At 41.6% G+C, this 26,613-nt stretch overlaps 2 protein-coding genes across 10 annotated transcripts in view; one reads left to right on the top strand and one right to left on the bottom strand.

The window, feature by feature from the left end:
• The window catches only part of MYH10 (myosin heavy chain 10), a 93,692-nt gene extending 87,796 nt beyond the window's left edge, over positions 1-5,896 (top strand). For all 5 annotated transcript variants that reach the window (XM_063456018.1, XM_063456020.1, XM_063456017.1 and 2 more), the window contains 9 exons: positions 22-234; positions 532-693; positions 985-1,113; positions 1,879-1,967; positions 2,164-2,287; positions 3,438-3,646; positions 4,024-4,132; positions 4,233-4,405; positions 4,882-5,896. In XM_063456018.1, the coding sequence (XP_063312088.1) occupies positions 22-234; positions 532-693; positions 985-1,113; positions 1,879-1,967; positions 2,164-2,287; positions 3,438-3,646; positions 4,024-4,132; positions 4,233-4,405; positions 4,882-5,053 (1,380 nt within the window). In that variant the 3' untranslated portion in view covers positions 5,054-5,896. The remainder of the gene's footprint in view (positions 1-21; positions 235-531; positions 694-984; positions 1,114-1,878; positions 1,968-2,163; positions 2,288-3,437; positions 3,647-4,023; positions 4,133-4,232; positions 4,406-4,881) is intronic.
• A 14,297-nt stretch (positions 5,897-20,193) lies between these two features.
• Positions 20,194-26,613, bottom strand: part of NDEL1 (nudE neurodevelopment protein 1 like 1) — a 28,706-nt gene continuing 22,286 nt past the window's right edge. For 2 of the 5 annotated variants that reach the window (XM_063456011.1, XM_063456013.1), the window contains exons 10-11: positions 23,457-23,581; positions 22,920-23,363 (exon numbers count right to left, since the gene is read on the bottom strand). In XM_063456011.1, the coding sequence (XP_063312081.1) occupies positions 23,463-23,581 (119 nt within the window). In that variant the 3' untranslated portion in view covers positions 22,920-23,363; positions 23,457-23,462. Of the gene's footprint in view, positions 21,554-22,919; positions 23,364-23,456; positions 23,582-26,613 lie in introns of those variants that run through there. The other 3 variants (XM_063456012.1, XM_063456014.1, XM_063456015.1) reach the window with 3 other exon arrangements.

Genomic DNA, 26,613 nt, shown 5'->3' with positions numbered 1-26,613 from the left:
TTGCATCTTTTCTTCTTGTAGGTGCATGAGCTGGAAAAGTCCAAGCGGGCGTTGGAGCAGCAGGTGGAGGAGATGAGGACACAGCTGGAGGAACTAGAGGATGAGTTACAGGGCACAGAGGATGCCAAACTACGCTTGGAAGTGAACATGCAAGCAATGAAGGCGCAGTTTGATCGTGACTTGCAGTCACGCGATGAACAGAATGAAGAAAAGAAACGAATGCTGGTGAAACAGGTGAATCTTTTTTTTTTTTTTTTCATTTTGTTTTTTAGGTGGGAACCTCTGTCCACTTTTTTTTAACCACAAGTCATGTTACCTAATGTCTGATTTGATGGTGGGTTGGGGTCCTGCTTGGTGTAAAATATAATTTTGACCCTTCTTTTTCCTTGACGTTTAGTACTTGACACCTGGAAATGGTACAGGTCCCTTCCCCTTCTATAATAGCAAATAGATTCCACAGATCCCATGGAGAATAAACAACCATAACCACCAATAACATTGTGTGCTAACCTCCTCTTTGTATGTTAAAAGGTGCGCGAACTGGAGGCTGAACTTGAGGATGAACGTAAGCAAAGGGCACTTGCTGTTGCTTCCAAGAAGAAATTGGAGATGGATTTGAAAGATCTGGAGTCACAGATAGAGGCTGCAAATAAGGGACGGGAAGATGCAATCAAACAGCTTCGTAAATTGCAGGTAGATAAAATAGCACTTTCAGCAAATATACTCAAGACTGCTTGATTTATTAAGGACTTTCTCTTTAACTGTGTCCGGTGGAACTTCTTTTGTATTCTGAGAGTTGAGTGCTACATGTTAAGGTTTAATTTTTCAGTGTGTTAGACCTTGAATCTAGGATGTTGGCTTACATTTTATTTATGTTAATGCCACCTAATTAAGTGCAGCTTATATATCTTGTTGCCGACTGCTATGGCTCTCATTTCCAAAGCCAAAGAAATAATAGCCTCACTTGGTCTTCTCTATGAACAGGCCCAAATGAAGGATTACCAACGGGAGCTTGAGGATGCCCGGGCATCACGAGATGATATCTTTGCACAGTCCAAAGAGAATGAGAAGAAGCTGAAGAGTTTGGAAGCAGAAATTCTCCAGCTGCAAGAGGTATGCGTGAGCCCACATGTGTTAAACCCGTAGAGAGAAGTTAGTTGAGGTCTACAGGCGGGGAAACCAACTATTGGGTGAGTGGTCACCTACAGTGTTGGTGACCCAGAATGTGGTGAGTGGAGTGCTACAGGTTGATAGAGACCCATTTATTGGGTGAGAGAAGTCTTACAAGGAGGGACTCACTGATTGATCAAGCAGGTTATTCCAGGGTACATAGATCAGAGTGATAAAATGCAACCCCATCATTTCACTACATCAAAGTAATCTTGTGGGCCACAATGACATGATCTATTTGCAGATAAACCATCTAATACGGGAAAACAATGTATGAAGAACATGTAGTGAAGCAGAAAGACCTTTCTAGGCTCCAGCTCAGATTCTGGCACTTTCGAGTTCTGACTTGTATTTTATTTTTTTACATATGTATTCCATGATTGGTTATGTGTCACGAAGAAAGCACACTGGTGGTTACACACGTCTGTTTCTCTTTACAAAAAATGAAAAAGGATTTTTTTTCCTGTTTTATGTGTAATATAGTTCTTTGCTTCGGGTTTACAGTTCTAACATCACAAGGTTTTAACTTGAACATTACCTGACCGTTAAGTTGAGCAGATTGTAGAACTGTATGCAGGATTTAACATTACTTGAGTATGTGCTGATTATCCTATTGGAACCAGAGCATAGTGTCTGTCACTGGGCAGAGTGATACAACCACATTTTCATTATGTGCGTGTAACCAAAACTAATCTTTCCACCCCGAAGGAACTGGCAGCTTCTGAACGTGGTCGTCGTCACGCAGAGCAGGAGAGAGACGAGCTTGCAGATGAGATCTCAAACAGTACGTCAGGAAAGTGAGTATGAAACTTGACCTATGTTACTTGATCAATTTCGTCTTGGTCTTTTTGTGTCAAGGGTTGCTGTAGTGTCACGTCGCCAGCTGGAGGCATGGAAGGAGGTGGCACAGAATGGTTTTAGGGATTAGTGTGAGGTTTGGCTGATGGTGTGCGTTATAGCATTTATTTACCGGGTCTTGAATTTGATTGCCAGATCTGCTCTCCTGGATGAGAAAAGACGTCTGGAAGCTAGAATTGCCCAGCTTGAAGAGGAACTTGAGGAAGAGCAAAGCAATATGGAACTTCTCAATGACCGGTTCCGTAAAACCACCCTGCAGGTGAGTTGGCCACAGAGCTACCATCTATCCAAGGTGTGCTTTGAAATCTGCTGTGGGTAGAAACAAAAATACTGTCATTGGTGTTGTACCGGTTTTGCCCATGTGTTTGATTGGTTTCTAGAATATATTCAGTTCAAATTTGTAGACCAATAGCTCTCTGTGAAATTTCATTTTATAGGTCATGTTCGTTCCACTGCACGTTTGGCAGTTTCAGATTTGGAATCAATAGAAGAGTTGCTTTTGTAACATTCAGGGCAATTAGCTGCTGTTTCAGGCAGTTGGTACATACATAAACTACAAAGCACTGGGATATAAGTTGGAGCTATATAAAAACTAATAATAATAATGGGACGTTTGTAGAAATGTTAAAGGACCACTCTAGGCACCCAGACCACTTCAGCTTAATGAGGTGGTCTGGGTGCCAGGTCCAGCTAGGGTTAACTAATTTTTTTATAAACATAGCAGTTTCAGAGAAACTGCTATGTTTATCAATTAGTTAAGCCTTCCCCTTTTTCCTCTAGTGGCTGTCTCACTGACAGCCGCTAGAGGCGCTTGCGTGATTCTCACTGTGAAAATCACAGTGAGAGCACGCAAGCGTCCATAGGAAAGCATTGTAAATGCTTTCCTATGCGACCGGCTGAATGCGCGCGCAGCTCTTGCCACGCATGCGCATTCAGCCGACGGGGAGGAACGGAGGCGGAGAGGAGGAGGAGAGCTCTCCGCCCAGCGCTGGAAAAAGGTAAGTTTTAACCCTTTTCCCCTTTCCAGAGCCGGGCGGGAGGGGGTCCCTGAGGGTGGGGGCACCCTCAGGGCACTCTAGTGCCAGGAAAACGAGTATGGTTTCCTGGCACTAGAGTGGTCCTTTAAGTCTGCTGGACAGGGACTCATCAAAGCATGCAAACAAACCTAACATTAATTAGTGTTTTGGTAACAAAAAGGGTTTTGACACTATATGGCGTTTTTCCTCTGTGAAATCTAGAAGTGGTTAATAACTCAGAGTTAAAAAAATACCCATACCCAAGCACCGTCAAGGAATACACATAAAGGGACCCAGTAGAGACACCTGATGTCACTGGTGCCATTGAGCAGTTCTACAGTTAGGACGTTACAAGTTCTAGCTGACCTACTCTTCCTCTTCTTGATTTACCAGGTGGACACATTGAATTCAGAGCTGGCTGGAGAGAGGAGCTCTGCCCAAAAGAGTGAAAATGCACGACAACAACTGGAGAGGCAGAACAAGGAGCTAAAGGCCAAACTACAGGAACTCGAAGGCTCCGTCAAGTCAAAGTTTAAAGCAACCATTGCCACCCTGGAGTCCAAGATTGGTCAGCTGGAGGAGCAGCTGGAGCAGGAGGCAAAGTGAGCAATCTAGGGGATTGGGGGTTAAGGGTTTCATGAGCTTAACTAGCATGCCATGGCAATCCAGAACTGGAGACTGAAATGGAAAACTATGGTTTTATGGATTAGCTGAAGTGATTTTAGACTGCATGTTAGCATGACTACAATACAATGCATAAAAGGAAACTTTACAAGTTTGTCAAAACACTCCCCCATTGGTAGTGTTTTGGGAACTCTGTGCCTTTAAAAAGTCTTAATCTTTTCCGAATACCATAATTATTTACCAGGTGTACACACTATGCACCTTTTAATTCAACTCTTCACATTTAAGAATAGTCAGTCGCTACAGTGCACTGTAAATTGCCAACGGTTCGACATATATCCTTCTCCGTTCTCAGGGAACGAGCAGCTTCTAACAAGTTAGTTCGCCGGACAGAGAAGAAGCTGAAGGAGGTTTTCATGCAGGTGGAGGATGAGCGCAGACACGCTGACCAGTACAAGGAGCAGGTACAATACCCGACTTTAATTTATGTTCCAATCTGTGTATGTAATGTGTGTTCTGCCAGCTCTGTATATAAACACGTTGTACACGCTGTCTTCTCCACAGATGGAGAAAGCCAACACTCGAATGAAACAGCTGAAGAGGCAGCTGGAGGAAGCAGAAGAGGAGGCAACTCGCGCCAATGCCTCCCGGCGCAAGCTGCAACGAGAGCTCGATGACTCTTCAGAAGCCAATGAGGTTTTGGTCCGGGAAGTGTCCACTCTCAAGAATCGTCTGAGGTAAGTGGAGGTTGATGGTCTTTGACCAGCTTGATATAGATATGGTGTGTGTGATCAGTCAATTCCTAACTTCCATCAGGTACAAAGATGGTTCAAATTTATTAAAGCCCAAAGTAACACAATGTTTCGACCTTGCGGATATATAAATGAAATAAACTTGTTAGGTAAAAATTTCCATACTAGTAAAATTTGGCTAAATCAACGGCTAGTTGCAAGTCTATGAAAAGCTGTAGATTGGCCAATCACATAGAGGATCACTTATTCATAGTTGGTCCACAACAAGTAAGTCTGTGCTGGACATTAGTGCCAATTCTTCAACTAAGGTAAGGTTTTTAACACTCACCTCAGAAATTCTTGCAATTAAGTTTTAATACAATGCAAGGTTTAGTGAATAAAACATACATACGTGCACACACTCAACAGATGGTATAGCGTGTGTGCCATCTGCCTCACCTTTTTTTTTTTTTTTCCAACAGGAGAGGAGGACCGATTTCCTTCTCTTCCAGCTCCAGTCGCTCCGGCCGCCGACAGCTTCAGATAGAGGGCACTTCCTTGGATCTCTCTGATGACGAGCTGGAGACTAAACCACCTGAGGTCAACGAGACTCCTGCCCCTGCTCCTGCTCCTGTCCCTACCCCGGCTGAATGATCTCCCACCTACAGCATTCCTCTGCCCCATGCAGAGGGACCAGGAACCAGGGGCAGATAACTGCACACCGAAGCACGTCCGCACAGACATCCTGGGTGTCCGGAGGGGAGCCTCTCCTCGCAGGCTAAAGTGCTTTAAAGTGGTTTTTTTTGGTTTTTTTTATTTTAACGCTAAAATACAAATCTTTTGAACCACGTTCCTGCTGAAACTACATTTAATTTCTGCAGGGATGTGGTTTGCAGCCCTAGTCCCTCCTTCACCCCCATATTCTCGAACAACATCAGAGGGGTTCAATATTCTGTTACTTGCATCTGTTTTACATCAATCTTAAGACATTTTTTATTCTTCTTTGCTTTATTTTTTTAGCATCATGTGGAAAAATAGAAACAAAATTCTTTGTCCCCGTCTCCTGTGGGCAATGGACTGAGACTGCAGAGGGGGGGGGGCAGAGGGAGGGTGTTATATACTCCTCCCCTTGCATGTTATAGTTGGTACAAACCTCACCTATTTTGCATTGGGAGCAGCTGTGCGCCCCTCGTCCCAGCTCTAATCTATGGTAATTCTAGATCTGCAACACTAAACTGTGAATCACACCCGTGGGGATTTTTCTCACCCATGTCCTCCCTAAGGAAGGAGCTAGGACAGGGACCCAGGGGCACAGAGACTGTATATCGAGGAGCTGCCCGCTATAACTTTCCTGAAAGCTGTTGCTTGTCTGTGGCGGTGAGAGGGTTAAAATTAGTCAGCCGTCAAGTTAACTAGGGGAGTAGCACGATCCTTAAAATTATGGAAATCAAACTGTTCCTATTCCATAACCGGAAGGGGAAAGAATCCGTATACATTTAAGACAAAAATGGTGCCTTAGACACTTAGAAAATTGAGAATATTAAAAAATATTGACATATCTCTACACCCCCCTGCAGATTTTAATGTGATTTCATTGTGCTTTATATCATGTATAAAAAATCTGAACATCCATCAGTCAGTATTATCCTGAACACATGCTCATGTGCTGGAAATAATAGTTATTTTTTTTGTTGTTTTTTTTTTATTATAATTATTATTATTGTGTTTTTTTTTTTTACATTTCTTCAAACCTTTTCTGCGCTAGGTGGATGTGCTTGAGCGCCACTCCTCTGGCACTGCAAGGGTTAAATAGTTTATAAAAGGTTCTCTTCTCTCTGTGCATACTTGTCTATGTTCATTATTATTATATATATTATTATTTTATTTTTGTTTTTAAGCATAAGAGCTGCTGTCTCCCTATTGGCCGAAATTGCCTCCCCACCACCACTACCAGAACCCCTCATTCATGTCCCCACCCCTCACCCCCCATATATCTCATATTTCTAGACAATGATTTTTGTAAGACAATAAACTTATTCATTATAGAATCCTGCAGGGTTGGATCATCTTATTGGATGCAAATATCTGCCAGTTGCCGTGGTATGAGAAGGGTTAAAGTAGACCTGTCACCTAAACTATTCTTTTAATAAATGTGGCTGCCTATGAATTGCATTAAAATGGAATAAAACATTGCTGGAAGCATGTGACATAATCAGCCAATCACAGCATCACAATTCACGTTCGCTATAAATCCTTTATTCAATGTAAATAAAGAGAGCAGTCTTTATAATGCTATACGTATAATAGGATGGACACTTTGTAGCGAATCTACGGGATAAAAGTGACCACCTATCCTTTGAATGCAAAATATATATACTCCTATTAGACATTCCAAACGAATCACTGTTTGTGTCTGCCTGCAGATAAAGACCTCCAAACAGGAGCCTCTCATTCAGGTCTATAGGGTCAATCCAATAACCCTCTGTGGTGCAGGAGTTTCCGGGACCAGTCATTAATCCCCCAGGAGCACCCCCAAACTGCTCTGAAAACTAACAGCAGCCAAATCGCAGCTCCAGACCTATCACAGTGCCCAGTTCACTGTTGAATTGGACTATGTTCAGTTCTTGGCAGAACCATGCCACAGCTCAAGTTGTGTTATTCTGGGCTTATTTACAGCACTGAGAGTGCTAGACTTCCTGTGACTTGTTTAAATTGGAGTATTAGAGCTGAGGGTCAACACGGGGTATTGTAATGCAGAGTTGTGATGGTGCTTAGAGTGACACTTTTAATTTATGATAATTTTGTACACAGTAACCTCGAATTCTCAAGAAATGAAGGTGGGGTGCTGTATTTTTTACATCATGTTGTATCTGGAAGTTAAAGTTGATTGTTATTATTACAGAGGTTTATTCATTGAATACGGAAGTTGAACTGAAAACAAAATTGCATCATTTAGGCTCCAGCTAATCTAGATCAAAAATTCCCACTTGGCTGTAGTATAAGATTTTTTACTTTTTTTTTTTTTTGGTCTAAATTTTGCAATTCAGTTTCCAAGTCATCACCTTTCCCTGTTTACTAAATAAAGCCCACGGTGTATACTCTGCAGGGTTCCAAATATCTGAACAATTTTATTTAAGAACATTTGCAAAGCAATTGTAACCAGAACCACATAATGGGATTGCTCCATCTGATTTATACCTTCCCATAATGTGCTATAACAAGCAGAGAATGATCACCCACCTTGGCTGCTGTGGGGGTAGAGGATGGAGAGAACGTGGCTCCTGGAACGGAAGGTACCACACTCAAGAAGAGCACTCCTTAAATTAATTCTTAGCATAGTTTTATAAAAGCAAAATGAGCGCAAAATAGACAGGAGATTGCAAATTATAGGACAGAAAAAAAATCCTTTTACGAAGTTCAAAAAGTAAAAATATTCAAGAACACAAATATATTTATTGGCAGTATACATCACCCTAGCAGTCCATGTAATTAATGGGAGGTGCTGGGTTAGAGGTAGGAACGCAGAAAATATATTGCGGGCTATATATCCTAGTTCATGAATGTAAGAACTGTAATCACAATACCTGGCCACTAGATGGCTCTAGTGATTCACTCTTACTGTTGGCTGCTGGATTAATGTGCAAGTATCAACATTCCGTTATCTGATCACTACTAAGAGCCTATGCATGTATTAAGCATTATCGCTTTTAACTGTAACGTTAATAGCAATTTCCCCACTGTTGTAAAAAAAGGAATGTGTATGCATGATTCCTGTGTTAGTGGGGTCTGGTTAAATTGATTTTATAATCTCACAAAACATAATTTAGAAACTTGTTTAACACAAAAGGTTGGTTTAGTGAATTGTATTGAATGGAGCAAAGCTAATGATTTTTGTCCTAATTTAAAGGAACACTATAGTCACCTAAATTACTTTAGCTAAATAAAGCAGTGTATAGATTTAGTGTATAGACCATTCCCCTGCAATTTCACTGCTCAATTCTCTGACATTTAGGAGTTAAATCACTTTGTTTCTGTTTATGCAGCCCTAGCCACACCTCCCCTGGCTATGACTGACAGAGCCTGCATGAAAAAAAAAAAACTGGTTTCACTTTCAAACAGATGTAATTTACCTTAAATAATTGTATCTCAATCTCTAAATTAAACTTTAATCACATACAGGAGGCTCTTGCAGGGTCTAGCAAGCTATTAACATAGCAGGGTTAAGAAAATCTTAATTAAACAGAACTTGCAATAAAGAAAGCCTAAATAGGGCTCTCTTTACAGGAAGTGTTTATGGAATGTTGTGCAAGTCACATGCAGGGAGGTGTGACTAGGGTTCATAAACAAAGGGATTTAACTCCTAAATGGCAGAGGATTGAGCAGTGAGGCTGCAGGGGCATGTTCTATACACCAAAACTGCTTCATTGAGCTAAAGTTGTTCAGGTGACTAAAGTGTCCCTTTAATTAACATAGACCAAAAGGTTAATCCATTTAAATGTAATATGTAATGACGGTGGCCTTTCAGATGTTTTGGATCCCTCGAGCAGAGATGATGTACCTCACTGTATTGATTTTAATTCAGACAGGTAGTGAGATTATTGAAGACTGTACAATGTTTGCACGAGACATACAAGTACTTTGACTCAAACGTTCTTATATGGACAAATATTAACCCACCCACCTCAAGTAGGCATTGGGGAACTAAATATAGAACTTAAAGTATTTAGAAAACAATAATCTTTGGGTTTTATTGTATGTATTGGGGCTGATGTGTATTGTAGTCATTGCTGCCGCCCAGGAGTAGCGGGAGTTTGAGCGCAGGACTTAGTTTTGCTTTGTATTTGCCTTTATATTGCACAGTTATGTTACAATGCTGCCGCCCACCCCATGTGCTCCCTATTAAGGGTTAATAAGCATGTAGAGGTTTAGAAAGATACCCATCTGTCTCCTTAACTAAAATGTTTTACCTGAAGCTGAAAGAAGCAATGTGAATTGTTAGTGCTAGACTTACCGAAGAAGTTTGCCTTGATGTGGCAGTTGAGCTTACACTTGAGTGGCCACTGGAGTGATAGTAAAAACCTCCACTACCCTCTCAGTAAAGTAATACTTCCTGATAGTATTTTTAAACCTTTGCCCCTCGAATTTAAGACTATGTCCTCTTGTTGTGTTTTTTCTTCTTTTAAATTTAGTCTCCTCCTTTACTGTGTTGATTCCCTTTATGTAACATTAAAATAAAAAAATGGAATTAACACAGTAAAGGAGCGGACTAAATTTAAAAGACGAAAAACTACCACAACAAGAGGACATAGTCTTAGAGGGGCAAAGGTTTAAAAATAATATCAGGAAGTATTACTTTACTGAGAGGGTAGTGGATACATGGAATAACCTTCCAGCTGAAGTGTTAGAGGTTAACACAGTAAAGGATAAGCATGTGTGGGATAGGCATAAGGCTATCCTAACTATAAGATAAGGAAAGGATTTAGAAAATTGGGCAGACTAGATGGGCCGAATGGTTCTTATCTGCGGTCCCATTCTTTGTTTCTCCGATATAAATGTGCACAGAGATGTGGATTAAAGCTGCATGGATCAGACTGATTTTAAGGGATTGAAAGTTCTCCTTTAAAGTTACTCTTTAATTCCAATCTCTCACTCCCCACATCTCCAAATCCTGCTGCTTCTTAGCACCTGATACAATTAAACTGCTTATCTCACACCTTGACTATTGAAACGTGCTCCTTGATGGTCTGGCCCCAGCTCAGACTGTCCCCGTAAGACCCAGTACCTTCCCTGAACTGTTTACAGACAATGCTACCAATGCACATGCAGTTCATTTGACTTTGAATTTAATTTACTCTACCACTGATTTTTACGCAGTGTTTACTGAATTTCATTTGATTGTAAGCTTATTTGAGCAGAACCCATACTTACTGTAAGTCAAACTTATGTTGTTGAATTCACTTGTATGCCTTATGTACAGTGCGCTATATAAATAGTAATATAGTCTGCTTTCATAGTTTGAAATTCTGTCTTGAGTAAATGGTTGTGGGTCTAGAAATCACTTTATTTTATGTAATATGTACAGAATGCCAACACAGGATAAACGACTCCTTAATTTGTAATCCATTAAAAGAATTTCCACAATATGGATATAAGAACAAAAAAACTAAATATCCTACATCTCAGATAAACTGGACAATGCTACAGTAGCCTTGAAACCAAACTCTTGGGGGAGAGAATAGGTTTCCCATTTGGGGTAGCAGAACTTGGGAGAAGTTCCTCTTGTTCCTTGGATGTGGGTTGATCATTTAGAATCGAGAAAGGGGTCACATGGCAAATTAACAGAACTATAAAACTTAAAATGTGTCTTTAAAACTATGCAAAGTTACCAGTTCACAAGATTCCTCTGCCCATCCACCACATTTAAAAAAGGTCATGTCCAAAGATATGATTGATATTCTTAGACATATTTCGTAAAAGGTCACGATCAGCTCCTCTGAGAACCATGTTGTGTACTCCAGCATTGCCCTAATTTAAGATTAAAACAAATGTGTCACAAGTAAGGATGTAAGATTCCCATGTCTGAAGGAACTTTTTATTATTACTAGAATTTCCTTGTAGGCTAAGGCATTTAGCCAGTCCATTCTGAATAGAAAATAGTTTGATTAAAGGGACACTCCAGGCACCCAGACCACTTCTGCCCATTGGAGTGGTCTGGGTGCCAACTCCCATAACCCTGCAAGTGTAATTATTGCGGTTTGCGCATTAGGTCTTCCCTGCCGGCTGATGGCGGGGGAGGAGCGTGGGCGAAGCCTGACCAAGCACCGATGGACATCGGCACTGTATTCAGGTAAGTGTCCCCTTCAGCAACATGGGATGGGGGCACTGCAGGATTCTGTAGTGCCAGGAAAACGGATTTGTTTTCCTGGCACTGGAGAGTCCCTTTAAGAATAGTTGCAAGGCTGGTGTACCTGGCAGGTTTCAGACCTGAAGGATTGTTTTACATCCCACTGCTGTAATAATAGTTGTTAGTTTGTGAGGTATAGGGATATCTGGTAGGGGCCCTAACAACAGCAAACAAGGATTGAGCAGTAAGGGGGCCTGTTATTAGTGTCCAAAAGGTTTTAATCGAGGGGCGCTCCAACAGAAGGTGACATAGGTCTGCTTTTGTATGTGTTCATTTGAAACAAGTCGATGTGTCTTTCCTAGACATTTGATGCAGTCTGTGAGGGTAATAATGAGCATAATGTGTGGTTTTCAGGAACCTTTTTTTATAGGAAACCATGGGGAGTAAGAGACTCTGGGTTTAATGGTCAGCTAGGATATCTTCTGAAATTAGGAAATTGCACCCTCTACTATCCCAGATCCCAATGGACCATGATCAGGGGTGTATCGCAAGCATGCATATAATTTTTATATGGAATAGAAAGCAGGGCTAGAGGTCCATAAGTTTGTCCAGGGGGTTATATCAATCATCTGGAAAAGTATTCTGTTATAGTTTGAAAATAATGTTCCTCGAGTGTGCGCACCATGGAAATCCTGGGAAATGTTCCTTGAGGTAGTCAACAGAGAGAACAAAAAGTTTCTTAGTGGACTCTAACACCCCTCAAATTTCTAACAGTGTTTTGGTCATGTTGTGAGTTGATCATTGGCGAGCTGCAGAGAACAGTTTAATCCATGGAGGTAAAAGTTCGCCCAGGCACCATAACTTTTATTTCGATTTATTAAAAAAAAAAAAAAATTACTGGAGTGTTCCTTTAATCCATTTTCTATAGGTATATTCTAATCACAGTATCTAATATGAAGTAAGGAAAAGCTGTGAAGCCCTGCAACATAAAGTGCCTGGAATACAGTATTCTCTTGGTTATCTCGACGATAAATTGGTCAAAGAATAGAATTCGCTCTACTGATCCATTCAGAGCACTCGGATTTAGCACAGTGGGCTTATTCAATAAAATGCAAATTGTAGTGAACCGAGAGCCAACATTTAGACGAGGATGTGGAAAACCTGGAATTCTACTATACTTGGCAGTTTTCATTTCACTGCAATTAACTATTTATATAAATCTCAGCATAAAATTAAGTGTCGGTTCACACTGAGAGAATTTAAGTGAAAAGTGGAGGATGACTTAATTTCTCTTCCGCTAGAGATTATTACTGGGGAGGATGTTAAAACTGTTAATCTCTAACAAAGGCCAGTGTCTGCAAGCCAGAAGCTATCCCTAAGAGGAGATACTTTACCCCTTTCCTACATGTGCTCAGATTATGAAATTGCCCACTACAGAATAATTCCGTAATCGTGATACACCTCTGCCTGTTTCAGATGCTGCAAAGCAAAATCGATTTGATGTAAAGGTTCGAAAAGCTGGAAAACCTAGAAAGAGAATTTTAAATTAAAAGAAGAAAAGTTAATTGTAGCAACATAGAAAGTCGCAGTCTGTTCACTTACCTGGAAATGTTAGAAAAGCATGCGATGACTCTTAAATTCTACCAGTTTCCAGATATATTAACCTGTGAGCAGATGTAGCAGCTTCTGCTTATAGGTTTTTGGCAAATAAGCTGTAATTACAAATATTAGCCACTAGAGAGCATCACAATTGAGCAAAATAATATCATTAATTTAATAATGAACAATGTTATATATAAATGTACAGAAGTCCAAAATTAAAGGGACATTCAAGGCTGGAGCTGGGCCCACTATTTGTATGCATTATATAGATGGTATATTGAAATCACTGCAGAACTCCAGTGAGCTCCTTGATTTACAATTGTTTGAATAAGCTTTTCAACTGAAGACAATTTGTTTAAAAAAAAATAAAAAAAATGTTTAAATAATCAGATCTGCTGTAGATAAAGGATTTGAAATGTTTTTCTAAGACATTGTAATAAGCTGAAAACCTTATACGACTTTATGAAAGCTAGGCCTAAAGTGTATAGTTGTCTCCCGAGCACTTCTGAGCTGATCTCATTAAAGTAACACTATAGGGTCAGGAACACAAACATGTATTCCTAACTATGTAGTGTTAAAACCACCATTTAGTCCCCCTAAATATAGTAACATCTTACTTGTATTCAGGTCTGCAGCTGTTGGCTCTGCTCCTGTCTGCATGCCTGATGTGATTCTGTGAGCCAATCACAATGCTTCCCTATAGACTGTCATGAAGACAGACCAGGGGGCAGAGCCAGCACAGGCCAAACACAGCCCTGACCAATCAGCATCTCCTTATAGAGTTGACCTGAATCCAGGGCTCGAGTCCTGCAGGAACGCGTGGGAACGGCGTTCCTGCACTTTTTCCACAGCAGGAACGCCGTTCCCATTACTAGTCCTGCAGGACCCAGGGCTGGCACAAGCGGCTGCCAGAGCAGGGGGAGCACAAATCCGAATCCCCTGCCTCTGACTGGGGACGGATTTTTAAACTCCCCTCTCCCCCTGCAGTCAGTGGAGTCGTCCGGCCTCTCCTGATGATGTCAGTAGGAGGGGGCGTGACTTTCTCTGCTCTTCTCACAGGACCGCTGGGGAGCAGAGGAAGTCACGCCCCCTCCTCCTGACATCATGAGGAGAGGCCGGCTTACTCCACTGACTGCAGGTTCCAGATCCTGTCCCACCCCTCCTGGCCCAAGGTAAGCCTCAGGGAGGGGGGAAAGGCACTTTAGGTTTTTTTTTTTTATCCCTTTCCTCAGTCCCTGTCCCCCCCTCCTCAGTTCCTGCCCCCCTCCCCAGTCCCTGTCCCCCTCCTCAAGCCCTATCCCCTTACTCAGTCCCTGTCCCCTCCTCAGGCCTGTCTCTTTCCTGAGTCCCTGTCCCCCTATTTAAGGGCCTGTCCCCCCTCCTCAGTCCCTGTCCCCCCCTCAGTCCTTGTCCCCATATTTAAGGCCCTGTCCCCCCTCCTCATTCCCTGTCCCCCTATTTAAGGCCCTGTCCCCCCTCCTCAGTCCCTGTCCCCCCTCCTCAGTCCCTGTCCCCCTATTTAAGGCCCTGTCCCCCCTCCTCAGTCCCTGTCTCCCTCCTTAGTCCCTGTCTCCAGTCCCTGCCCCCCTCCTCAAGCCCTATCCCCTTACCCAGTTCCTGCCCCCCTCCTCAGTTCCTGCCCCCCTCCTCAGTTCCTGCCCCCCTCCTCAGTTCCTGCCCCCCTCCTCAGTTCCTGCCCCCCTCCTCAAGTCCCTGTCTCCCTCTTCAAGTCCCTGTCTCCCTCCTCAAGTCCCTGTCTCCCTCCTCAAGTCCCTGTCTGCCTCCTCAAGTCCCTGTCTGCCTCCTCAAGTCCCTGTCTCCCTCCTCAAGTCCCTGTCTCCCTCCTCAAGTCCCTGTCTCCCTCCTCAAGTCCCTGTCTCCCTCCTCAAGTCCCTGTCTCCCTCCTCAAGTCCCTGTCTGCCTCCTCAAGTCCCTGTCTGCCTCCTCAAGTCCCTGCCCCCTTCGTCAGCCCCTGTCCCCCTCCTCAGCCCCTCAGTTCCTATCCCTTTCCTCAGCCCCTCAGTTCCTATCCCTTTCCTCAGCCCCTATCCCTTACCTCAGCCCATGCCCCCCCTCCTAAGCTCCTGTCCCTCTTCCTCAGCTCCTGTCCCCCTCCTCAGCCCCGTGCCCTTACTCAGCCCCTGCATACAAGCGTATCATTTTTGTTGGGGTGAGGGGGTGAGGGGGTGGATCTTGGGTGAGTTCCTGCACTTTTTTACCCAGGACTTGACCCCTGCCTGAATCAATGCATCTCTAGTTGGAAAGTTCAGTGTCTGCATGCATGGGATGGAGACACTGAATGTCAGTCACGTTGTGCAGCACTGCCCCAGGAAGCACCTCTAGCAGCCATCTGAGGAGTGGCCAGTGGAGTTAATGTATACACTGCATTTTCTCTGAAAAGACAATGTTTACTGATGGGAATGATGGGAATGATTCTACTCACCAGAACGACAACTACAATAAGCTGTAGTTGTTCTGGTGACTATACTGGTGTCTGGGAATTGCAGTTAATATACCAGTTATCTATAGTGGAAAGTGGATGGCTGGACTACAACTCATTGATACCAGTCCTATGACTTTACATGCAAATGGTATTTCTGGAACAAACAATGAAACATTGCAGGTTTTGATGGAGGGGTAGAAAAAAAAAGGTATTAAGCTATATTAAAAACAAACTAAAGAGAAATTTAAACAAAACCACCAGGATAACGAACTTAACATATACATTGCACTGCAAACATTAACAAACATTCGAATAATAGAGCTACATTAAATGGGTCGTTCTATTAAATGCAATGTAGTATGGCTCATGTAGTCTTATTGCATATGAAAACGCGTCCTGTGAAAATCTAAAATCTTGGTTGAAATATTAAAGATAAGCATGTGATGTTTCATTTATATTAAGTGAAGATGGCAATTAGGCTTTCATTTCAACCTCCAGTTTAATGCTAGATATTAATGGTATCAAAATATGTTACAAGGGTGAACCGTATCTTCCAACAGATTGCACAAGAACCCAGGTCTACCCTCAAAGGATCCACATACAGAAAAATGTTCCAGTATTTCTAATAATGGTTTGTGTCATAGAGCTTCTCTTCTCCTATTGTGTTGTGTATGTTCTAGATTTTAGTCTGTCCATTAATTAAAAGCAGATAATGTTTTCACATCCTATACTGCATATTGTGTCGGCCACACCATGAAGCATGGGGGTCACTAAGCTCAGGGATGTATATATCCTAGGCTGTCTTACGTTGTTGGGAGTTATGCCTGTGGCTGCTGCCTTTTTCAGCCCTTTCATTATGTCACAATAATACTGCAGAGAATTGCTTGGGAGAAAAGCAGCTCAGTTCTGTCTCCCCAGCTCCTCTGCCACCATATCATTATCTGGAGAGGAGCTGAACTAATGCTGCATACATGTTTTGGTGTTGCCCTTAAATTAAAGGATACCCTAGCCCTTAAAATATAAATAAATGCACACAAATTAATGCAATTTCAGGGTTGTAGGCCAGTTCATTTGACATTAGGCCATTAGCCTCATGGGTTTATGAAGTCTCCAGAATCCCTTCACAGCGTTACTCATACACGGTTTGGCATTATTCATCCTCTACTGAGCAATAAAACTAGATGAACATTTGGACTTGGTTTGACTGGAAATGCAAGTCATATTATTGTACAGTGATTCCCAGATTACCTTTACTAACCCATTCCAAGTTCGCTGGTCTCGGAAACGTCAGACGAGTCTGAGAAGACGATCCGAGGCAGAAATAATAAGCAGAGATGTCCAGTATATATACCAAGAGGCAGGTAAGCTCTGACACAGGTGTCTAATGAAATGATCTTCTTAAGGAAGCATGCCTTCCATCTAGTCTACTTGGTTCACCACTTGTCTAGACTGGAGAGTAAATAACTGGCTTTGTTGGGAGACTGTGTAAACAGAACCTGTTCTGACCTTTCACACGATTCATGTGCAGGTAAGTCTTTTGAAAGCTGAATGGGATAAAGTCTGTTTAAATCCCATTATATTTCTTTCTTCATAAATTGCATTCAGTCATGAAATAAATTGCAAGGTGCACGGGCAGAAAGCTTCTACGTACTATTCTTATTTTTAAATTCTACAAAAGCAGCAACTATATTCCCTTGCTTATTTTAGCAATAATCCCTCCACTGCTCCACATTGCCTCTCTTTATTTTTGTCCTCAAAGATTAAAGCCATTGAAAGGGACACCTGCTTCTCATATGATAAACTACCAAACATATAATTGGGGGGGGGGGGGACGGGGGGGACCATATAGCCTGAAGGACATGGGCGTTGTTTCCTTTTTTGTTGTTAGTATTTAGAATGGGTGGGAAGATTTCTAGCAAACTGACAGATCATGGACTTGATCTCACTTATTCCCAATTACCAAATCAGAACAAGAAATGAGAGACATATAGCAAGTAAGGGTCTGTACCCCATTTATGCAGCAGATCTGGAACTTGTTATGAATGAGCTACGATTAGATTAATCACCTCTGCAGCTTGATGGTTAGGGGAGAGGATATCACACATATTGTATTTCCACTAATCCAGACCCACAATATCCCTGATGCTCTACAACCGTGGTTATTTAGTAAAAAACACATTGCAGTTAACTGTAATCTTTAAGCTGCACCCCCAAATCTCTTCCTCTTTCCTACTTTCCCATGTATTATCCATTTCTTACTAAAAACATAAGACAAAGAACTTCCTACTTATGTTTTTCATTAGAAATAGATTCATTGTATTTTTCCAGCGCCTGATACTTCTGGACACTGGGCAGAGCGTCTAGAAGTGTCAGTCCCCCCCCCAGCCGTCGCCAGTGGCAGCTGTAGGGAATTGGCTCTGGCTATAGAGGGTGTTGTGGGATCCTCCATAGACCTTAATGCTGTACTCTGCGCGAGAGTACAGCAGTGACGTTGACTTCTGGCACTGCAGCTGAAGGGGACCGGCCGGAAGAAGATGGCAGCGCCTGTGAAGGGCAGGTTCCGGTAAGTAAAACTCACCTTTCTCTGAACCAGCAACTGGACACTCAGTGGCAATGTCACAAACTCTGCAAAGCCCCCCAGACGGTGACATTGATGCTTTAATTGTAGACTGTGCTAAAACTACTGAAGATTTTCCCTGGGTCAGCTATTTTTAATCACATTTTGCTATAATAAGTGTTTTAGAGGACAACCCTAAAAGCACATGCAAGTGGTCACAAGTGGTCACAGGTCACATAACATGCAAAGAATCACATGACATTTGTCAGAACAAGCACGTATAAAAACCACCCCCAAAAAATAAGGGTAACATTTTGTAAGCTGTTAAAATGTGCTCTTATCTCCAAGGTGACCATTCAGAAATATTAACTCTTGCAAGTGGCTAAATTTAGAGTGAGCGCTTGCGAGCAGGTTTCCCAGTGTAGGTAATAGGGGTGGATTTGGATATATTTAGAATGTGACGGCAGATAAGAACCATTCGGCCCATATGGAATAAGACTACACTGTCTGAGGCCACTCAAGGGGCAGCGATTAGAGAATGACAATAGACAATCACTCACTCAAGGAGTCAATGGGAACTTTCAAGAATCTCTGAGACTCTGAAAAGCGAAATATTCTCACAGCGAGAGCATCTGCCTGACAAGACTGGGCAATAGCCTGCATTGTGTACACTGGCCCATTGTACCCGCAATAACAAGGAACAGGAGCATAACAGACTGCCATGCTGGTATAGACACTTCAGTCATGAGAGAGTGAAAACAACAATTACTAGTTCTGGTATTTACTAGACATGCCAATGCTGTACAAGGCAGGGGGGCTCTGTCTCTGCAATCTATTAAGTTCATCTCCATGCGCAAATGTTAGACAACAATTTGAAGAAAAATCAAACGGCTTTTGTGGCCAAATGTTCTGCAATGTTTTTGTTAAAACCTCCACATCCCACATTACTAAATAAACCCTGCTAAAATAAAGATAGCAGTTTCATAGTTTCTCTTTGTGGTTATTTAAAGGGATTTAAGTACATCGAATTATACCTTAATGAGGTCTCTACCTAGTATGATAAGAAAACAAAATGGAAATATCCCGATTAGCCGCATAGTTATTTGATTGCAATGCGTTGAAAAATATATCAAGTTTAGTTTTATTCTCTCTAACACTTATTTTTGCATTTTCGTTTTCAAACAACAAAAAAATGAATATTTACAATTCTTTGGTTGAACAAACACTATATAATTTGTTTTTACTAAATTTACACGTTATCCATCCAGCCACTAAATAAGGTAACTTTTGTACATAATGTTAAAGTGAAGGAGAAATTGTTGCAATGGGGTAATGGCAAACCATGTCTACATTCCTACAGTGTGTAGGCCGTATAAACCACAAACTAGAACAGCAATTCCGTGTACTTTTACAATAACCAACAAAAGAGAAAGAAAAAAAAACAAAAAACACCCCCTCCCATCCCCCCTAATAAACAAAACAAAACAAAAAAACTACTTTGAAAACGATAGATGCAAGACAAATACTCGATGCATGTAATAACCTATAGAAGAAGCCAGCATTTTCCCTTTATTTATTTGCAGTGAATCATTATAATCTATTGGCGGTAAAATACCCGTGTGAAAATGTTTAGAAACTAGACATGAAATACCACGGGGTAAATGTATTTAGTAAATTTGAAAATGGTGGGTTGCTAATCTACGCGAGATTCGTGGCCTTTGACTTCTGGAAAGTGTAATGCCCATGTCTCATATGAGAATTCTAAGCACATGCATTTAGAGCACCTATTATCCCAGTCAAAAAAAACACAGCCACAACAAATGTTTTATAGGGGGAGGGGGACCATAGCAGGAAACACTTCACCACTGGAAAGGTCAGTGGCAAATGGTTGCACGAAATCACATTGACTTTCCACTTTTTGTAAACAACCCATGAGGGCCACAGGCCCAGTACAGATTAGAAATGGTTTCATACCTCAAATTAGACCCTCTATCTTCAACAAAGAATGAGAAGGGGTATTGCTGAACTCTAGGCCTGCTGTTCAAAAAACAAGTCCACAAGACACCCCGGTTCCCAGGATTTAGGCATTTCCCAATTCTGCTTCAATGGGAATACCTACGAACCGGGACTGCTGGTGTACGCTTTGATGTCTGGACTGGAAACCACTGTTCCTGAATCACAGCTGAGCACTCTGCACTTTACACAAAGAGTAGGAATTGTAGGAATGCAAGGACACACACTCCAGGTAAGTTTAAACATTTAAACAGTACATGTGCGGTTGATTTCGTAGGCACAATGTACAGATTAAATATATCATTAATGAATCAGGAATTTCAAACAACGGCAAATTCTTTTTCACGTTGAAGGTTTTTATTCTTTCAAAACTGTTGAGTTCAGAGAGCCATTTGCAATCCTGATGCAGAGACTTCTGTTTGTGTAGCGATTATCAGATTTTAAACTGCCCTTCGTTAAACATGCCATATAGAATTTTCAATAAATAGAGCTACAGACGCCCAAGTTATGTACAAATATCTTAGGCAAAAAAAATATTATGTTTACAAATCTATATACAATAAAAACAAAAATAACTGTAAACCGTCTTCACAACTTCAACAAGTAAGAACAGAGGGAGGGGAAGAAAATATATATATATATTTCAACCATTTAAACTTTCCTAAAGTTTTAAAATTAAGTGTGCTTAAAAATAATGTGCGGGAGAAGGGTATGCCAGATTAATGCATTGTTAGGAGAAAGAGCAACCGTTTAGTGGCCTAGTACACACCTGGTGTGTCAGAGGGAGAAGTTAAATGATTTTGCGCTGAAACTCTAAAGGAAAAGGAGAACTCATGGTCAGAATTAACATGGAAAAATGACATATGTACAAACACAAGAACCTTGAACTAATCATCAATGTGTACTTTGTATGGAGGAAGGGATTTTAGATTGGTTTTAAGTAACAGGAGGTACATATAGAGGCACATCAAAGGAGGGAAACGTTTGGGGAGATTTGTATGTAAACACACAGTTTGAAGAGTCAGTCACAATGTACCAAGAGCCCTGTTTGACCACAGCGGTCACATCATCAACACTGTTTAACAAAACAAAAATACATTTTAAATAAAAAAAAAAGTCTGACGAAGTCAGCAGCAACCCTGTAACTTAGCTTGGTGGTTTGAGGGGAGGATTTTCTGGGGTGAGATTCCTACATTCGGTGCATCCTTGGCAGGTGAGGGACAACTTATTGTCCTCTGGGTCCACCTGCTGCGTCAAAGCCTTTTTCAGGTCTGGCGTGGGAGGCGGTTGATAAAGTATTCTCAATGAGCAGACTGTGGAACACTTTGGCTCAGTATGAAACCTCCGCCGATTAACAGCCCACAGCACAATACAGAGAGAACTCGAAGAAGCGGGTGTCAGATCCACATGGTGGCAGAGGCGGTGGCAGCAGTGAATATATTGTGAGGTCTCAGATCCAGCTTGAAAAAAATAGTTTAACCCCTCTGATGCCAAGGGGCAGCACTGCCAGCCCCTCAAGACAGTGAAGAAGTTAATGTGAAGCATGTATTGTCCTCCGCATTTCGCAGAACATCCACAAAGAATATTGCAAGTCCTTCCGTTACATCCCTTGTTCATACGCTCAGGGGGAGCAAGCCTGGAGGAGACGGTGGTCGTGATCCTAAAACCCCAGGTGGTTCGTACCCATTCATTGCCCTGGGAAAAGATGGCGGGAAAAAAAATACAATATAAAAACACAAATCATTAACAAAGTTAAAGTCAGATTTCAGTTAAGAAATCCCCAAAGCTTTTTTTTTTTTTTGCTCAGTTGGTGATTAAAGACTACACGGAAATCCCAGCGTATAGGGATTATTCAGAAATTAGCTAATATAATGATTCTGCCAACTGAACAAAGAAAAAGTAAGAGATCTAAAGTAAAGATGGTCACAAACTTTCTGCATATAGGAATCTATACCAGACCATTAGGTAGATGAGAACGTGTTTGATATACAAAAAGGGAAAACCAGTAAGTGAGTAAGGCCAGGATCTGAAAAGGTTAATAGAATATTTTTTTTTACAAAATCTTGGAATGCAAATGCAGGACTGCACATGGAGATAGAAACGGTGTCATCGTTTAGCCACTCTCAGGACTGCAACACGGGGGTAAAAAGACAGACCAGCGGGCAACATGCACCAATACTGGGCACTGAGACTGGGTAATCGGGAGAAGAAGTCATTTATTAATAGCATTAGCTGGCTGCCCTGAACACAGAAGGCTTGCATTACAAACAATTAGTAAGTGGTGTCTGGTAATTCAACAAAAACACCCTGTGCCCCATTCCTCATAATTAAGATTCTCTTAGACCTGCACTAGCTTTCAAACATGTATCCAGATACGAATATCCCTAAGGGAAAGTAAAAAGCTGTATACGTTAAATGATCTCTCGCACCTCTAAACCTGGTCAGAGAACCAGGAGGAACATTGCAGAGAGATTAAAGGACCACTCTAGGCACCCAGACCACTTCAGCTTAATGAAGTGGTCTGGGTGCCAGGTCCAGCTAGGGTTAACTAATTTTTTTATAAACATAGCAGTTTCAGAGAAACTGCTATGTTTATCAATTAGTTAAGCCTTCCCCTATTTCCTCTAGTGGCTGTCTCACTGACAGCCGCTAGAGGCGCTTGCGTGATTCTCACTGTGAAAATCACAGTGAGAGCACGCAAGCGTCCATAGGAAAGCATTATGAATGCTTTCCTATGTGACCGGCTGAATGCGCGCGCAGCTCTTGCCGCGCGTGCGCATTCAGCCGACGGGGAGGAACGGAGGCGGAGAGGAGGAGGAGAGCTCCCCGCCCAGCGCTGGAAAAAGGTACGTTTTAACCCTTTTCCCCTTTCCAGAGCCGGGCGGGAGGGGGTCCCTGAGGGTGGGGGCACCCTCAGGGCACTCTAGTGCCAGGAAAACGAGTATGCTTTCCTGGCACTAGAGTGGTCCTTTAAAGCTCTAAACTGGAAATTGTGGAGAACTGACAAGGGAACAAAAATTTAGACCAAAACAGAGGAATTCTCCAACGTACTCAAATTTGGATCTCAGCAAGTTTGGCATAAATTGACACATTTTTTTATACTTAAACTAGAACTCTTTAATCTCCTTGTTAATTCTTCACAATTCACAGTTTAGTAAAAAAAACTTAATGGATAATGAAGCTGTTAAATGAAACAATGAAATGTTTAGAATGGCAATGTGATCACTTGACTCCGGTTACATAGGCTATGTGGCTTCTGTATGCTGTCTGGTCTAAACGCATGTTAAATGGACAACAAAAGAAGGAGGTTTATCATTTCTACCAAACTATCTAACAAACTGTCAGTTCTCAATTTCCATGAATTTAGTGACTGAAGACATGCCTGAGATTAGGATAACACACAGGTTGTCAGGATAGACAGAACATCCGTCCCAGAGAGCTTACACTCTTCATCACACACCCTCCTTATAAATTCCATCCATTGTTTAGAAGGTTTATCTCGGTTCTGAAAGTTCAGGGTTATACAAACATTAAATTCCTGGTATGGCAGAGCCATCGACATCAGACATTTGTCACAAATAAGGAATTCCGGACATACCCTTTCCTAAAATTGAATGCGAGCTCCTTTGCTCTCTGTCTCGTCTAGCGGAAAAATTAAAGCGCTTGGCAAGTATCCTAAGGATTGATCCATTGATCTCAAGGCCTCAAGTCTGTAACAATCCACTATACAGAAATGCATATATACAGTTTTACAAGGAGAAATAAAAAAGGAGAAAAAACTGTAATCATGGGGCATAGAGAGAATATGATTATATATGTAATAAAACAACCTCCACCCAGAACTGGCAGGCAGACCACACCGTCACCCAGAACCACAAGATCCAACTATATGTTACGTGTTTAGGCAGTAAAGAACAGTCATATACTGAAGTAAATATGGTTACATATAAATAAGATTAAATACCTACGTATATTTTGAACGAGTGGTTTAAACTGTGCTAGAAACATGAAACAAGTCTTGTGGTTATAAAAAGTGGGCATGGTGAAGGTAAATGTTTAAATAAACACTTCAACCACCATAACCACACATTATTGGAGAAATTTGTACATAAATAGAGAGGGATAGAATACAAAACATCTGTAAGAAATATGTCGGTTGCCTCGGCGACTAATAGTCATTCAAAGCAACCAACACAGAGTGACCTAACGAGAGCCTCGCTCTGCACTCTGAACCCCATGTCACCGATGGACAGGGGGCGTACTGTGATGCAGACAGGACATGCACCCAGCCTTATCGGCTCTCTTAAAATAATATACTAATAATATATAATATAATATATAATATAATATAATAATATAACAGTTGCTAAATACTGTTCCTTGTATAAAGCCTGTTTGTTGTGGTGAGTAATGTAACAAGATATATCATCACAATATTCCCAATAGTATCAAGCACTCCCCAATCCTCTTTGCCGAGTTTCCAAAGCAATCTACCTTTCGATCATCAAATCAACATGTGTAAATGTACCAGAAATCGCTTCACAGCTCTCAAGCTGCCTTGCTTATATAAAAAGATCACTGTATTCCACATCTTGTTAAAACACTCGAATGTAAAAAGAAAAAGGGGGTTGGATATAACTGACAGAGCAGTGGTGTTAAAACAAGGTGCACACATTATATGTACAGAACATGTACTTCTTTAACCCCTTAAGGACACATGACATGTGTGACATGTCATGATTCCCTTTTATTCCAGAAGTTTGGTCCTTAAGGGGTTAATCAGTATGATAAAGTAGAATAAAGTGATCATTATTTTAAGCAATGCAAATGAAACACCTTGAAGGGATTCCTGATCGTTTCTCTTAACTTACCACTGGCAGTGATAAGGACTGTCCCTGTAAAACAATATGTATCTGTAAAGATTTGTGTTTCTTTTACAGAGTGCTGGTAGCAATACTATTTTACATTTTGGCTTTTACGTAGGAGGTAAAAGTCAACACAAAGTTCGTTGTCATTGTAACCCGTGACTGCTATAAGGTGTTCTGAGAAATACACTGCAATTAGTCCAGTTAAACCCACCTTACGTCAGTCTGATTACAATGGTGTCTCTGGATGTACCGTGTGAAGTATAGTAACAGAGTTAAATAACGGGGCAGCTGGGGAGGGCAATACAAAGACCACTAAAAAGCTCAATCATCTCAGGGTCCTGTAACTCTAATTTCAGGAAAACTAGACAGCTATTCTCTAAAACAACAAGTTGGGGTGTGCAAGCAACCAAACTGCAAATAGCAGAATACAACAAGCCAAATCCCCCACTCTGTCACTTTGCTCAAACATCTGCAACTTTACTCACCGTCTAGTGAATTAGTCAGAGTTTGACTGAAACAGGTAAAAAGTTTATTCTAGACTTCAAAGATTATACACTGTGTGCAGAATTATTAGGCAAATTAGTATTTTGACCACATCATCCTCTTTATGCATGTTGTCTTACTCCAAGCTGTATAGGCTCGAAAGCCTACTACCAATTAAGCATATTAGGTGATGTGCATCTCTGTAATGAGAAGGGGTGTGGTCTAATGACATCAACACCCTATATCAGGTGTGCATAATTATTAGGCAACTTCCTTTCCTTTGGCAAAATGGGTCAAAAGAAGGACTTGACAGGCTCAGAAAAGTCAAAAATAGTGAGATCTTGCAGAGGGATGCAGCACTCTTAAAATTGCAAAGATTCTGAAGCGTGATCATCGAACAATCAAGCGTTTCATTCAAAATAGTCAACAGGGTCGCAAGAAGCGTGTGGAGAAACCAAGGCGCAAAATAACTGCCCATGAACTGAGAAAAGTCAAGCGTGCAGCTGCCAAGATGCACTTGCCACCAGTTTGGCCATATTTCAGAGCTGCAACATCACTGGAGTGCCCAAAAGCACAAGGTGTGCAATACTCAGAGACATGGCCAAGGTAATAAAGGCTGAAAAACGACCACCACGGAACAAGACACACAAGCTGAAACGTCAAGACTGGGCCAAGAAATATCTCAAGACTGATTTTTCTAAGGTTTTATGGACTGATGAAATGAGAGTGAGTCTTGATGGGCCAGATGGATGGATTGGTAAAGGGCAGAGAGCTCCAGTCCGACTCAGACGCCAGCAAGGTGGAGGTGGAGTACTGGTTTGGGCTGGTATCATCAAAGATGAGCTTGTGGGGCCTTTTCGGGTTGAGGATGGAGTCAAGCTCAACTCCCAGTTTCTGGAAGACACCTTCTTCAAGCAGTGGTACAGGAAGAAGGCTGCATCCTTCAAGAAAAACATGATTTTCATGCAGGACAATGCTCCATCACACGCGTCCAAGTACTCCACAGCGTGGCTGGCAAGAAAGGGTATAAAAGAAGAAAATCTAATGACATGGCCTCCTTGTTCACCTGATCTGAACCCCATTGAGAACCTGTGGTCCATCATCAAATGTGAGATTTACAAGGAGGGAAAACGGTACACCTCTCTGAACAGTGTCTGGGAGGCTGTGGTTGCTGCTGCACGCAATGTTGATGGTGAACAGATCAAAACACTGACAGAATCCATGGATGGCAGGCTTTTGAGTGTCCTTGCAAAGAAAGGTGGCTATATTGGTCACTGATTTGTTTTTGTTATGTTTTTGAATGTCAGAAATGTATATTTGTGAATGTTGAGATGTTATATTGGTTTCACTGGTAAAAATAAATAATTGAAATGGGTATATATTTGTTTTTTGTTAAGTTGCCTA

Source organism: Pelobates fuscus, chromosome 5 (assembly GCF_036172605.1).
Source record: "Pelobates fuscus isolate aPelFus1 chromosome 5, aPelFus1.pri, whole genome shotgun sequence".
Taxonomy (NCBI): domain Eukaryota; kingdom Metazoa; phylum Chordata; class Amphibia; order Anura; family Pelobatidae; genus Pelobates; species Pelobates fuscus.
The sequence above is the reverse complement of the archived record's forward strand: the minus strand, read 5'-3'. Positions and strand labels throughout refer to the sequence as shown.